This window comes from Saccopteryx bilineata, chromosome 6, assembly GCF_036850765.1.
Source record: "Saccopteryx bilineata isolate mSacBil1 chromosome 6, mSacBil1_pri_phased_curated, whole genome shotgun sequence".
Taxonomy (NCBI): Eukaryota; Metazoa; Chordata; class Mammalia; order Chiroptera; family Emballonuridae; genus Saccopteryx; species Saccopteryx bilineata.
Window position 1 is genome coordinate 200118879 of NC_089495.1, and position 15283 is coordinate 200134161.

A 15283-nucleotide genomic window follows, 5' to 3' on the forward strand; every position below is an offset into this window, starting at 1 on the left:
CTACACGTGGTCTTTCATTCAAGACCAATAAGAAAGAGAAATTTTTCCCCTCCCAGAAGTCCTAGAAAATGTTTCTTTGTGTCTCCTTAACCGTGATTGGCTCAGGTGTTGATCCATCAACCAATCCCTGTGACCAGGGGAATGACACATTCTGATTGGCTTAGACTTAGGTCACATGACCCCATGACCTTAGAATGAGGGAGGGAAGAGATTCCTAACTGGCTGGTATAGACAGCAGAGTAAATGGAAGTTTGGCTTATGCTTATCTCCTCCTCACTGTATAGATGGGGAAACTGAGGCCCAGAGGGGACGGGTCATCTAGGAAGTTTGCAACACAGCTTGGACCTGCTACTCTCTTGATGCCCAACGGGTCACCTTCCACACATACCACAGAAGGGTCCCAGCCTCAGGAAACGCCCCTCTCCCCAGCCCTATTTGCTTGCTCCTTAGTGGGGTGTGTGTATGTGTGTGCGGGGGCTGCTCAGGGGCTCAGCGAAGGCCCAGGCAGAGCAGCGCTGAAATGCTTCTTTTTTTCCAGGCTCGGGACCCAGCCTCCATCTGTGCCGTACTCCTCCTGGGGGAGAAGGAGGCTGCTCTTCCTCTGGAGACATTGCCTGACATCCAGGTGAGGGGCAGGCTGCGTCAGCCCAGGCGGAGAGGAGTGGTTGGGTCTGTGCTGAGCAGGGGTGGGGCATTGCAGAAGTCACGAGCAAGGGCGCCCTGAGATAGTAGTGCCTGTCAATAAATGCAAGGCCCGGATGCTACAACTCTCTGGTCCTGCCTGTGTCACAGAATTATTTTTTCTCTGGCAATCCTAGCAATGCCTGGTGGCCACCACCACGTGGCTGAGAGCGGCACATGGCATGAAACCTTTTTGAAAAGCTTCATCTAGCCAACCCGTTCCCCCTTTCTTTTCAGAGGGGGAAACTGAGGCCGCCCAAGGCCACACAGCAAGCTGGAGGCAGAGGTGCCTTTTCCTCCTGATCTCCCTGTATTTCCCCCCTAGTTTCTCTAGGCATCTCCATCTCAGATGCAGAGTTGATTTGGGCCGTTGCAGGAAAGAGCCTGGCAGCTCCCTTAAATTAGTGCCATGTAGCGTCGGCCTAGCGTGCGGAGGACCCGGGTTCGATTCCCGGCCAGGGCACACAGGAGAAGCGCCCATTTGCTTCTCCACCCCTCCGCCGTGCTTTCCTCTCTGTCTCTCTCTTCCCCTCCCGCAGCCAAGGCTCCATTGGAGCAAAGATGGGCCGGGCGCTGGGGATGGCTCTGTGGCCTCTGCCCCAGGCGCTAGAGTGGCTCTGACGCCCAGGATGGGCAGATTATCGCCCCCTGGTGGGCAGAGCGTCGCCCCTGGTGGGCGTGCCGGGTGGATCCCGGTCGGGCGCATGCGGGAGTCTGTCTGACTGTCTCTCCCCGTTTCCAGCTTCAGAAAAATGAAAAAAAAAAAAAAAAGAAAAAAAAAATTAGTGCCATGTGCCACAGTCGTCAAGTGCGGGCACCCACGTTCTGCCCTGTTTCAGAAAATGATTTTAAAGGGATCCTTCCTCCTGGTCGGAGACAAGGCACATTGTGGGCTAGAGATAGGCTTTTCAACCTTTCGTGTGCTTATGAGTCACTTGAGGACCTTGTCCAAGTGCAAGTTCCAACGAAGTAGTTTGGGTTGGGGCCTGGGACTCTGCATTTCTAACATGCTCCTAGGTGCTGTTGATGCTGCTGGTCCGTGGACTACACTTTGAGTAACAGGGTTAACTAGTGGGCCCGCCAAACCACAAACCTGCCCAGTCCCGGGCTTAGGTATCTGGAGCTGTTTGGATACTTCACTGCCTGGGCAAAGCAATCACCTAGTCCCTCCTCCATGGCTTAGGGGATACTGTTAGGACTTGGTGACCTTTCTCAACAGCCTCAAAGAGGAGACAGTGCCTTGGGTCACCAGAGAATGGTACAAGGATTACAAAGAAATTACATGACAAGGGCCAGCTTCAGTCAATTTATGTGATTGCCTGGAGAGCTGGGCTGGGAAAGAGCCAAGCTCAGAGGGAGCAAGTGCTGTGATTGATTAATGATGTCTGCCTTGGGCACAGGCTAGCAGAATGGTAGTGAGAATGCTGTTTATTTGCTATTCTTTACCCAGGGTCTGGTTCTGAATTTTGATTTTTCGGAATTCCCCGAGAAGATTCATTGCCCAGAAAGCAATTCTAAAAGCCAGGGCCAGACTTCCGTGTGGGAGGTGGAGTGGTGCTGGGGCTGGGACCTGGACAGACCCTTACCAAACGTCTGTCCCCACAGTGAGTCCCCAGTCTTCCTGATTCACTTCTTTCGTATACAGGTAGAAGCACTGACCTCCTTAAAAGCCCTCAGCCACCATGTGGACCCCAGCCAGCTGCCCGCAGCCCTGGAAGGGTCCTTCCCCTACCGCCACAGCGAGTGGGTGCAATTCTTCCAGGTGTCTACCGTCATGGCCTTTAGCCCCGTACCCCACTCCTCTCCCTCCCTCCACTATCCTGCCCCCAGGGATCCATCCATGCTGTCCAGGTCAAAACTAGTCCTTCAACAAATGTCTAAAATGAAGGTGCAGTGTAGAGTGATTGAGAGCTCAGGCTCTGGGGCCTGCCTGCTTGGGTTCTAATCCCAGCTCTGCTGTGTGACCTTGGGTAAGTTATATACCTTCTCTGAGCCCTTCTCCTTAGCTGTAAAATGGGGGGTAATCATAGTACCTCCTCGGGGGGCAGTTGTGAGCAGTAATTGAGTTAATGGGGGGTAAAAAGCTTAGAAGAGTGTCTGACATATGCTGAGAGTTATGTCTCTGTTAACGGAAAATAAATCCAGACATCTGCTCTGTAGACCCACCCACCCAGCTCAGTGTCTGGTGGGGGGGAGGGGCAGGTGTGTTCCCTTTTGTAAGAAGGGAAATGAGAAAACAGCCAGCGCTGCGCTCAATCCCTCCTCACCACAACCCTTCGAGGGGGCATTTCATGCCCAAGTTAACACACGAGAACACACAGGGTGGGGGGACTCACACAACAGCACACAGAAGATGACCAGCTTAAACCGCACAGAAACCACGCCCGCCAGTGCCTGCCTGCAGCTTCCTCTAGACTGGGGCTGCTCGTCCTCCGCACTGTTCACATTTTGGGCTGGATAATTCTTTTGTGTTGCTGTTGAGAGCTGTCTTGTGCATCATAGCGTGATTAGCACCATCCCCCCTGGCATCTGCCCACTCTGACCATGACAACCAAAATGTTTCCAGATATTGGCAGTGCCCCCTTGGGGGTAGAAATACTCCCCCCCCACACACACACGCACACACACGGAGAACCACTGGTTTATGTTAATAGTGTATCACGTGGTACTCTTCTTAAAATCACGCCTGTTTAAAAATAGGCAGTATGTTCAAAATTCAGATGGTACAACAAGGTACCGAAAAACATTCCCTTTCCTGCTTGTCCCCTGGGCCCCAGTTCCCTTCCAATGAATCCAGTGACTTTCGAAGTACATTTTTGTTTTAAAACCGTCCCTTTAAATGAAATCTGACCCATAGATTCAGACTATAAAACTGGTAACGATGAAGACTAACACTGTTTGATCCTCACACCAGCCTATAAGGCAAGAACTCCCGTGATCCCGTTTTACAGAGGAAGACGCGGAAGCACAGAGAGGTTAAGTAACTTGCCCAAGGCCTCACAGTGAGTAAGTGGTAGAGCTGGGCTGAAGTGGGACCCAGCGGAGGATGCCCCCCCATCCCTGTCCTCTCACTACCCCTTTTTTCTCTCCCCCACGGTGTCCCCACTAGCCTGGGGACAGCTCAGGACTGTCCTCCTCCCTCTGTTGTTCCCAGCCCCAGTTGTTCTCAAAGTGTGGTCCCTGCCTGGACCGGCAGCGTCAGAATCACCTGGGAACCTGTTACAAAGTCCCACTCAGGCCCCACCCCAGAGGGGCTAAGTCACAAACTCCGGAGTGGGGCTCAGCAGCATAGATATAACCAGCTCTCCGGGTGATTCTGATGCAGCTGAAGTTTGAGAACCACCACCTGACATCCCTGCTGTGTACTCCGGGGTGGGGGAGGCGTCCTCCTCCACGGCCCAGGCTGACACCCACCTCTGGCCTTCTGTCCTGCAGAAGTCGGACCCTTTCCTTGCTGACCTCCGCCAGGCCTCCTCCCTGCTACAGGCGTCCATCAAGGAGTTTGAGAAGGGTGACCCCCCTGGCGGGGCACAGGTGAGGCAGGAGCATGAGGCGGGAAAGTCATGCTGCACCCCAGATTCCACAGACCAAGGGCTCAATGTTGGGTACTCTCTATGTGCACCTGAAGCCTCAGCCTGGGGCAAGTTGACTTATCCCTGCCCTCCTGGGATTCATGGTACTGTGGTAGAGGTCGTTGTTAAAAAGTGAACAAAGAAGTGGGCATGTAATTACAAATTGTGCCAAATGCTATGATAGTAAGATTGAGAATAACGGAGCAGGATGAGGGCTCCCTGAAGAGATGGTATTTAAATTCAGGCTGAAGGACGAGAAGGAGGCTGCATGGAAATAAGAGGGAGATTGGGCTCCAGGTGGAGGGCAAACATGTGCAAAGGCCCTGAGGTGGGATTATGGTTGGTATATTCAGGAATAGCATGGAAGCCAGTGTCCATGCAGAAAACAAACTGAAGGGGGAGCCAGAGTGTAGCAGGAAGACCAGTGAGGAGGCTGGGATGGTTTCCCAGCAAGCGATGATGGCACTTGGGCCACTGAAGTTAACATGATGATGAGAGATGTTTTAGAGGTAGAAAATATACACTTTCTGTAGGACCCTGAATGCCAGACTGGGGGGGGGGGGTCTGGCATGATCTGAGTGTGGAGAGCCCTGGAAGGTTGTAGAGGCAGTGTGGGGAATGGGTCTCAGGCCACCTCTCTACACTGGCAGGAGGCCACCAGGTGTCTGAACAAGTCCAAGGAGCTGATGGAGGCTGTGCTGAGGGACCCAGGTCTGCTGGGCCTCCAGCGGGAAGGCGGGGCCACCCTGGCCAGGCTGCGGCAGGAGGCCAGCAGGCTGGACTTCAACCCCGATGTCAGGTACGGACTCCCAATCTTCTCCCCTCCCACCCCACCCTGTCTCCTGGGTGGGAGTTTGGAGCTGGGAACACATAGTGTGGGTGCTGCTGATGCCCAGGGCCCATATCCTGTCTCTTCTGTGCTGCCCTGGTCATTGTCACACTGGGGTGGACACTGCAGGACAGCCCTGCTTGTTTCTGGTCACTCATGGACTGACCACTTTCCCTGACCCAGATACCAAGCTGAGCCCGGTGGGGAGAAGCTCACAGTGTGTGAGGGCGTCTCAGAGCCACAGAATAAATACTAAATATTCCTGAAAAGTACCAATTTTCTTAAATTTAGGGGTGTGGTGGGGCAATCAGTAATTAAATCAGTCAGTAATTGGAAATATTTTATCTCTGCCAGAACACACTGTTCTACCGTCTACATAAGCTTCCAAGGACAACACCTAAATAGCACTTAGTATGAGCACAACATTGTTTTAAAGGCTTTAAAATAGTAACCTGTTTAATTCCCACCAATGAGGTGGATCCTAGTGATATCCCCATTTCACAGTGGAGGAGCCTGAGGCTCAGTGAGAGGTTGAGTGACTTGCCGAGGGTCACACAGCTGGGAGGTGGCGGGGCCAGGACCAGAACCCAGGCAGCTTGGTCCAGAAACTTGAACACACCACCTTGCGCTGTGGCCGCAGGCAGAGTCATGTTGATACGAGCACTGGGCGGCAGTGGACCCTGGTATTGGGCAGTGGATCCCTGCCCCTCACGTGGCCTGGTGGCGCTGGAGCTGTGATTCCTAGAGTGTCCCCACCTCACTGACTGGGCACCAGGCCCCTCTGTCCACCAAAGGCCCCTCCAGACCATTTGTCACTGGTATCTCCACCAGGGGGCGCTGTGGTCCCATGTGAGCCGCTATGCGCGTTCATTCTGCAGATGAATCCCAGCAACTCCTGCCTACCGCCCCTCCCTCCTTCCTTCCCTCCGCAAGGCAAGCTGGCATTTTCCTTCCTGTTCAAGTGCCCTGGGCCCTCACCTGGAAGGGCAGTGACCCGTGGGGAGCAGCGGTCAGATGGGAAGGCCCAGGCAAGACTCCCTCCAGGCAAGCAGGCTTTCCTAACATCTCTTTTTCCTCCTGAAGGAAGACGCCCCCCCCTCACCCAGGGCAGAGGAGGGTGTGGTGGGATTTGAGGGGTGCTGGGAAAGCCCCAGATTCCTTCCTTTACACAAGTGTTAATATGCCTGGATCCCATCCACAGTCTTTCATTTATGCCTTCCTGGCTTTGACCCTTTTTAAAAATTACGTTCGGAAAACACCACGGACTGGGTTCCAGTTCAGACTGGCCTGTTTGAGACTCAGTTCCTCTCTCTCTGGACCTCAGTTTTCCCATCTGTAAAATGGAGGCCGGGTAGAGGGCTTGTTACAGCGGGTCACTGTTGCTGCAGTATAAATGACAAGCGCTTACGGACGCGGTGTGCTGGATGTCCCGCGTTGCGTTTTGAGTGCGTGAGGGCTGGTTCTCAGCCCCGGCCGCCCCCCACCTCCGGAACCTCTCGAACCTCCGGAAGAGGCTTGGGAAGCGCTGCTGTCCGGGCTGCGCTCAGACCTGCCCCCGGTGGCCTGGGGTCGGCCTGGGCATCCAGACTTTTAAAGCTCCCAGGGTGGATTGTAATGTGCAGCCAGGGTCGAGAGCCAAGATGTTAGATCATATAATCCCTGCTGCAGTCTGTGAAGTGGGTGGGTCTGTCATCTCCATTTTCCGGGGGTGAAATAAAAAGCCTTGCAAGGTTGAGAAATTTGCACACGTCCCCATGACTCGAAGAGAGCAGGGCTGGGATTTGAACCCAGGCCTGTCCAGCTCAGTTCCTACCCTCCTGGATATGGGAGGACTGTTCGGTTCCCTGCTGTGTCTGCTGGTCCTCCCAGTCCCATGGGACACCGAAGCTGAGGCCCAGAAAGGTATGGGGACATGTGCACAGTCACACATCAAGTCGGCAGCTAGAATGACCAGGTTAGGGTCCTAGAACCGCTGGAAGTTGGGGGTACAGGCCTGTACTGGGGAAGGGGTGCATCTTGGGCCTTCTCTCGCCTCCTCTGTCTCCCAGGAGCCACCTGGCTGAAGCCACCGCCCTCTATAGCCTCTTGGACGAGCAGCTACATGTGCTGGTCACTGCATCTAATCACCTCCTGGGGAGGCTGGAGCTCCGCATCCGCCTGGGCCACCTGGAAGCTGCCATCCACCAGGTGAGAGGGGATGCCGGGCCGGGAGATGTGGGTGCTCCTACCTGGCCACCCTCCACGGGGAAGGCCCTGCGCCAGGCCCAGCCCCCGCCGGGCACTTGCTCTGGTGTAAGGACGTGAGCCCCTCATGTCCAAACCGCCCTCCCCCGTCCCAGGTCAGCAACTGGATGGAGCAGGAAGGAAGCCGGTGCCTGCAAGCGCTGACGCCCAAGGACGGGAGTTTGGAGACGGTGGAGAGAGCCCACGCGGAGTTTGAGGACTTCTTCCTTCGGGCTGCCGTGCGTTCCCAAAGCTGAGCAGCAGGACTGGAGCAGACGGACAGGGCAGGAGAGGGGCGGCCTGGCCAGGGCCAAGGTGTGGAAGCGGGAAAGTGCAAGGAAACTGCCCGGGGCAGCGAGGAGACCAGCGCGGGTCGTAATGGGTTCAGCGTACATGCTCTCTCCTCCAGGAAGCCTTCAGGGACTTCCGAGTCCAAAGATGTCCTATCTCAGAATCCCTCAGGGAACTCCCAAGACAGTGGGGCATGGAGGTGGGGGACAAACAGGGAAACAGCCAGAAAGGGGAAACTGTGGGGACACAAAGGCTTTGGGGGTCAGGGACGTTTTTCAGAAGATGACACTAAGCGGAGTCCCAGCTAGGTGAAGTAAACTGCCTCGACAAAGGCCTGTGTCCCCATCCTGCAGATGAGCAAACTGAGGCTCAGGCGGTCTCAGCACTCAGCAGCGGGGCAGTGGGAGCTCTCTGACTCTGGGGGAGGCCTCAGCTAAGGGGGGCTGAGTGGATGCTCCTTTCTCCGCTCAGGCCCAGTACCGGCGAGGCCTGGAGCTGTCCAAGCAGGCGGCCCAGCTGGGGGCTGCAGCTGGAGGGGCCGGCAAGGCCGGAGGGACAGAGTTCCCGGAGCTGGCAGCCTTCGCCTCCACGCAGCGGACCTTCCAGGCTGAGCTGACCCACTTCTACATGGCCGCCGAGCGGCAGCGCACAGACCTGGAGACGCTGCTCCAGCTCTACCATTTCTGCAAGAAGGTGAGCCTGGCAGACCACCTGTACAGACTGCCCCTCCGGCCGGGAGACCGGGAGCAGCCGGACGCAGCCCCGGGCTCTCTGCGCGATTCATCCCCTGGTCCCAGGAGTTGGGCGAAAGCATTTCCTCCATTTTCCAGGAGGGAAACATAGTCTGAGAGGTTAAGTCACCCTCCCAAATCCAGGGCTGGCGTATCCCTGACCAGGTTTCTCCAGCAGACCCACTACACCAGGCAGCCTCCCCGGGACCCTCAGATAGCACCTGCTTCATAAATGTGGGGATTAAGGGCAGGGGCTGAGGGGTTCCTGAGAATCCAATCATGTAGCTCTGTAGGCGACGTCGATCTTATGTTACCCCTCAGTCGCGGATTTGGAGAAACAACTTCAGAGAAGGGCTGTCACTTAGCCAAGGCCACCCAGCAAGCCCATGACACCATTACAGTGCCCTTTCCCAGGCTGCCCCTTGGCCACACAGGTGGCGCAAGCAGGGGAGGGAGGGACAGTTGGCTGAGGCTTGCACGCTCAGATCAGAGGCCTCTGTCCTAGCCAGGACCCCGGAGTTTGGCCAGGAGGGCAGAGGAGAGGGTAGGACTACGGTGGTGGGGTGGAGGTGAGGGGCAAGCACAGAGTGTTGGGGTGCAAGGCAAGAGAAACTCCATTACTTTGCATCTGTCATGGCTTGGCCACCCAGTGTGGCATGGTTGATCAGCCCATTTTACAGAGGAGGAAACCGAGGCCCAAAGAGGGAAGTGACTGGCTCATGGTACCCCAAGGGCCGACAGTCAAGCAGGATTTGATTTAAGGGCCCCCAACTCTTCTAAATCTCTCCTAAATACCTTATTTCCTGATGGGGAAACTGAGGCCTCGGAGGGCAGGGGAGCAGCCTGGGAGAGCTGTGACCCAGCTGGGACAGACACCCACATCTCTGGCCTGGGCCCAGTGCCCACAGCTGACCCTCACCACCAAGGGCAGAGCGTGAGAAGAGCCTGAGCCCAGTGACCCAGCTGTCAGCCTGCCCGTCACTCAGGGGACAGAGAACACAGGATGCTTCAGAAGGCCGTGGGAGGGACTCCGGTCAGTCCTGCCAGGGGCACTGGGAGGACAGGCCACTCTCTGTCTCCCTGGGGCAGCAGGCAAGGGAGGCAGATGCAGGCTGTGACAGCAAAGGGACCCCCCCACACACACACACACACTCCCAGCAGTACAGACATTAGAGAGTGAGGTCACTTGTGCTGCGTGGCCAGGGTGACCTCAAAGAGAGCCGCACTGCCCTGGGCCTCCGCCCCTCATCAATAATGATGATGATGATGATGATGACAATAACAACCAATGCTCCTGCAGTTCTTATCATGTGCCCTTGTTCCAGTCATTTACACATCGTTTTATTGTCACACTAACCCCGTGAGATGGGTGCTGTTATTGCATAGGCCCATTCTGTGCACCAAGGAAGCACAGAGAGGCCAAAGAATGTACTCAGGGTCACACAGCTAGGAAGGGGCAGAGCTGAGATTCAAACCCAGATCACCTGGCTCTCGTGCCAGCTTTGCCGGGAAAATTAAATTGCCGAGAGAATCGAATTAAAAGTAAGTAACCCTCCCCCCCCACACACACACACCTACCCCATACTCTGCTCTAATTTGGAATTATGATCTTTAACACCAATATTATTATCATTAGTTGCGGTAATACCTCATGGGTTAAGTGTATCTATCTGGAAGCTTCTCCCTTGCTCGTCGGTTTTAGCCAATTTCAGCCCCACTGACTTCTGCTGAAGAAACCAAACTTGCTGTAGCTCTGAGGCTTTGCCCTTGCTGTTCCCTCAGCTTTTCCCCTTGACCGGCTGGCTTCTTATCTTTCTTCAGGGCTCAGCTCATATGTCCCCTCCTTACGGGGACCCTTCCTGACCACCTAGCACCTGCCCGCAGCCCCCAGCCCCCCTGTTCTCTCTCATCACCCTTTGTTTATCACTTCACGGGCCCTTTGTGATCTGAAATTATCCTGTTGCGTCATCACCTGCCCCCAGCCCCCCTGTTCTCTCTCATCACCCTTTGTTTATCACTTCACGGGCCCTTTGTGATCTGAAATTATCCTGTTGCGTTGTCACCTGCCCCCAGCCCCCCTGTTCTCTCTCATCACCCTTTGTTTATCACTTCACGGGCCCTTTGTGATCTGAAATTATCCTGTTGCCTCTTCACCTGCTTGTCTCTGTCTGTCACCTGTGAGGTGAGTTCCCGGGGCAGCAGCCGGGCCTGACTGGGCCCTGGTCCTGTCCACCGAGCCCGGCACAGGGCCAGCGCCCAAGGGGCTCAGGGAAGGCTGCGGATGGCCGGCCAGGTGGCTGGGGGTCGGGAGGCTGGGTGCATGTGGGAAGGTGGACTCTGACCCAGGACTGGCAGTCCTACAGGAGGCAACAGGCCTGGCCTGAAGCCACACCTTGGCCATCTCTGCTGTGTGACCTGGGCAGGCCCCCTCTCCTTTCTGGCCCTGAATTTTAACCCGCACAACAAGGCTTTGGGACAAGATAGTATCTGAGGTGTTATTCATCTGTGTTCAGTCAGCCTGGAAAATGGAGTCCGAGACAGACAGACGGGACAGCCCGGCGCTGGGCCCGGCCCCGGGCAGAGAGCATGCGTGCGGCAGCTTTGGCACTAAATAATAATAACACGACTGTGCCGCTAACGGAGATTTATGGAGCCCTTTCCCAGCCATGAGCTCCGTGTGCTCCCGCGAATATGAAGCCATTTATCTAAAGACAAGTTCCCTTAATCCACGGAAAGATGGTTTCCTCAGAGAAAATGGTTCTCCAATCCCCACAGCCTAACAGCTCGCTGTCGGCTTCCAAATTAATGGAGAGAAAGATTATGTTTTTCACGAGCTGCTGGGAGTGTGTTGGCTCCTTTGCAGCCCGCAGACATTTTGTGGGTGAAGTGGGGACAGGCAGCATCTCAAAATGGGGCAGAGGGGCTGGAATAGGGCGGCCAAGGGGCCTGGCTTGGCTGACGGTCTCGCTGGTTGACGGTGAGGGTCGGCCCTGCCCGGGCCCGTTTCTCCCACGTAAGGACATGCTTGGTGGATACTCCCTGAGGCCCGATCCTAGCTCCCCCCCCCCCCCCATGACTTGCGGTGTGACCTGGGCAAGTGATTTCACGTCTCTGAGCCTCCGTTTCTTCCTCCGTCAAATGAGCTGTTGGTGCAGTTGAGTGCGCTCAGGCCTAAAGCCCACAGAGCCTGCAGACAGGTGGTGCTCAATACGTATTAGCCAGACTCCTCTCGCAGTACCCTTCATGAGGGGTTGATGCAATCCCAACAATCTGAACATTCAGCTCTCAGAAAGCTTTTTATGATCGTCATAAAACCTCCCACTTTGCAGCAGGAGAAACTGAGCTCCAGAAAGGCGTAAGTCCTTGCTGACCCAGAGGGGTGTTAGACTGTGCCTGGCGTTCCCAAGGGTGCTGGGGACTGGTGGCGGGTGTGTGCACCTCGGGGAAGAGCAGGAAACCACTGTCATCAGTGTCAAAGAAAATTACGGCCACCGGAGGGGGCCCTGACCTATTTGGGCATGTTATTAATTCAGTCCATCAATGATTTATTCTTCGAGTCCTCTCCCTGCTCAGAGAAGCCCATCCTGTCTTCCTGGTGGCCCCACGATCCCACTCCTAGCCTGAACCCTACTTCTCTTCCTTCTTGTCCCCTAGATGACCTGGTTCCACATGGACTGTCAGGACCTGATGGCCCAGCTCAGGCTGGGCAAGGCCCAGAAGGCCAGCCCTGGGGACCAGCGCCGCCTCCATCGCTACCTGCAGCGACTGGCGTCTGAGTTCCCTGCCGAGAAGCTCACCGCCATGGGGCTGCAGGTGGCCTCGCTGAGCCGGAAGGGGCTGGGCCAGGGCCTGTGGGACGAGGCCCGGGCGAGACACGGGGAGATCCAGGCCCTCCTGAAGAAGGCATTGGCCCACTGTCCATGCCCGCTGGGCCCCAGTGCTCACGCAGCACACCTGGAACCGCGGGGGACAGCCACCAAGGGCCAGGGAGTGAATGGAGAAGCCGTTTCCAGAGGAAGGCAGGACCTGCCCTGCCAGGATTCCCTTGGCCTGGATCGTTCACCAAAACCCCATGGGCCTCCCCGGGCTCCCAGAGCCGGGCAGGACAGAAACCTCCGGGCAGGCCCTCTGCCCCAGGACACTGGCCAGGCCGCAGAGGCCGATGACAGCAAGGGCCCCCGGGAGTCCCTCGATCCTGCCCCCGAGCGATTTTTCAGCACCCTCTTCTCCTGGCAGCGGCTCCCCAGGCAGAGTCGCATCGCCCACCCCACCGGAGGCAGCTTCTCCTCCGAGGGGACAGACTCACAGACGTCTCTGGAGGACTCGCCCCAGACTAGCCCCCCTGCCTCCCTCTAGCTGGGAGCCCCTACCACTGCACTCGGCTCCAGGGCGTGCTGGGCTGGGGTCAGCTGCACAAGGTCCTGACCCATCAGGACGTGGCCCCTGGGCACTCCGTGTGTGCGTGGCCTGTGCTAAGGGGACAAGAGCCGGCAGCAGGGGACTCTGGGAAGACCCGGCCCGCGGGAGGTCAGCGCAAGGTGCAGCAGAGAGTGGGGTTGGCCCCCTCCCCCCGGTACAGACCCTTCCAGGGCTCTCAGCCTTGACAGGCCACCTGCCTGGCTGGAGTCCAGGGGTACGCAGCCCTCTGAGTCCTTGGGACACAGGGGACATCACTGCCCTCATATAGAACCATGAGCCGGTCTTAGGGTCCCACTGGAACAGACCCCAAGACAAGGATCCAAGTGCATGTGTATTTGACAGTAATCCCGGGAACCACTGTGGGAGGAGCAGGGAGGTGAGTCTGGGAAAGAAATAAAGGGATGTTGTCAAGCAAATTACTGCATGCTATTCATTGCACCATTGACCTTGGGCATGAGAATCACCTGCTGGAGGCCGGTTAGTATCCAGGGAAGGGGAAGGAGGGGGAAGAGGGGAAAGGGGGGGAGGGGAGAGGGGAGGGGAGGGAATGTCTGCTGCATCTCTCACACTGCAATCCAACCATCTGGGCCATCAGTCTCAAATTCAAGGATCCCTACAGTCTGGTCCTTGAGCTTCAGAGAGAACCCTCAACCCCTCGTGGTCTCTGTCAACTCCCCTCCCCACCACATCTCCTCGGACTCTGCCATCCCCTTTCCCACAATTCCTCCTCTCTCTAGGCCCAGCCTCTGGCACCCAGTCAGCGGTTCTGTTGGTGGTAGGGGCTGGACAAGCGTAAGGAGCCACGTCCCCTCCAGCAGGTTGTGCGGGCGGGCGGGATGGGGGACAACAGGCAGAGGACTCTACACCTCTAATCTTAGACAGGAAGACTGTGAGCCTCTCACCCTCCCGCCCCGCCTCCGCCCAGAGTGAGTCCCGCTGCTGCCTGCTCTGAACGTCTTTACCCCGAGGGAGCAGGGAGCGTGGGCCCAGTCTATCCTGGGAGGCGTTTCCAGCATGGCCTTCCACAGCCTAGCCCTGGAATTTTCCTGGCTCCGGGGAGAGGGTGGGCCCGCGTCCTCCCACAGATGAGGCCGTGGAAGGAGAGGATGGCAAGCCTGGAGCGGGCCCAGGGGACACACAGGGTTTCTCAGGACTTGGCTCAGCAGAGGGAGCCACACAAACCTCAGTGCCCAGAAGGACTTGAGAAATCTTCCAAAACCCAAGATTTCGTCAAGTGCGGTTTGGGGCCTGCCTGCCTCAGAACCAGTAGCAGCGCTCTGATCTAAGGCAGCTTCCCCGAAGGATTAAAATCAGGCCCTTGGGGCCATTGGTGGCTGGAATCTACATTTGTAATCCCCTGGGCTGCTCCGGACAGGGACACAGCGCAGTGGGGGCGGCTGTCTGGCATCGCTGGGGGCTGGGGGTTGGGGGCGGCTGTCTGGCATCGCTGGGGGCAGGGGGCAGGGGGCTGAGCTAGCCCCCACCCTGAACCAGCTCCGATGTTCACATTCCACCCTCCTGCCTTCCATCCAGACAGGTCAGAGAACACAGGAGACATTTGATCAGCCCATCTCCATCCACGCCTGTCACCTCAGAGGGGGGCCAAAAGCTCTTAGAATGCCGTTGCCATAGCAACAGCATCCAGCCAGTGGGGACCACAGGCAGGGAGCCAGGGTACCCGGGGTGCAAAGATGGAAACTGACTTCTGGAGAGACTATAACTACTGCTGAGGGATGAGGGGGGTGGCAAAGGAAGGGGGATGGGTGACCCCAAAATTCTTGAGAGGGTGGGGTCCCCAAGGCCATCTTGTGTGTCCCTCTGCCTCCAAACAGAGTAACTTGTCTACTCACAGCAACCCCCAGGGGAGACAGGGTTCGGAAAGGAAATGTAATAATGAATAATAACAAAAATAATGAACAATAATAACACTAATAGCTGACATTTATCTGCATTTTCTTTGTGCCTTAGCTTGCTGCTAAGCCCTTGAAAAGCTTCCCAGGGCTCATTGAATTTTTCATAACAATCCTATGAAGCCGATACTAATCTCACCCCATTTTAATAAGGAGGAAACTGAGACTCAAAGAGATTTGGTGGAGCCCGGCCCCGTGACACGCAGCGAGTGGCAGAGCTGTGAGACCGATACGGTCCAGGCTTCTACCTCAGCCTCGGACCAGCCGAGGCCGAGTCCTGGGTCTGCGGTGGCCACAGGCTCTGTCCCTTCAGCAGTCCTGCTGTGTCTGGGGGGCCTTGGCTGGGCTGGGCTGGGCTGGGCTTGGTCCTTTGGGCAGCACTCATGTCCAGTCTCCTGCAACACGGCTGGCAGTGTGGTCCAGTGGTCAGTCAGCCAGTCACATGGCTCTGCAGTTGAACAGATCGGGTTCCTGCCCAGGCTCCATCACTTACACGCTGTGAATCCCTGGCCAACTTATCTACCTCTCTGTGCCTTGATTCCCTCACTGGAAAATGAAAATAAGCAGACCTCAGAGGCTCGCTGTTAGTATTAAATGAGTTAATATGTGGAAAGCCCTTGGAGAGGT

The 15283-nt window shown here is 56.4% G+C and overlaps 1 protein-coding gene across 2 annotated transcripts in view; it reads left to right on the plus strand.

Annotated features, from left to right (window-relative positions):
- KIAA1755 (KIAA1755 ortholog) overlaps nucleotides 1-13147 on the plus strand; it is a 32113-nt gene extending 18966 nt beyond the window's left edge. The window contains exons 7-14 of one of the 2 annotated variants that reach the window (XM_066236983.1): nucleotides 539-625; nucleotides 2327-2443; nucleotides 4117-4215; nucleotides 4904-5052; nucleotides 7131-7269; nucleotides 7422-7544; nucleotides 8068-8289; nucleotides 11982-13147. In XM_066236983.1, coding sequence (XP_066093080.1) covers nucleotides 539-625; nucleotides 2327-2443; nucleotides 4117-4215; nucleotides 4904-5052; nucleotides 7131-7269; nucleotides 7422-7544; nucleotides 8068-8289; nucleotides 11982-12683 — 1638 coding nt within the window. In that variant the 3' untranslated portion in view covers nucleotides 12684-13147. The remainder of the gene's footprint in view (nucleotides 1-538; nucleotides 626-2326; nucleotides 2444-4116; nucleotides 4216-4903; nucleotides 5053-7130; nucleotides 7270-7421; nucleotides 7545-8067; nucleotides 8290-11981) is intronic. The other variant, XM_066236984.1, reaches the window with a different exon arrangement.
- Nucleotides 13148-15283: the final 2136 nt, after the last annotated feature.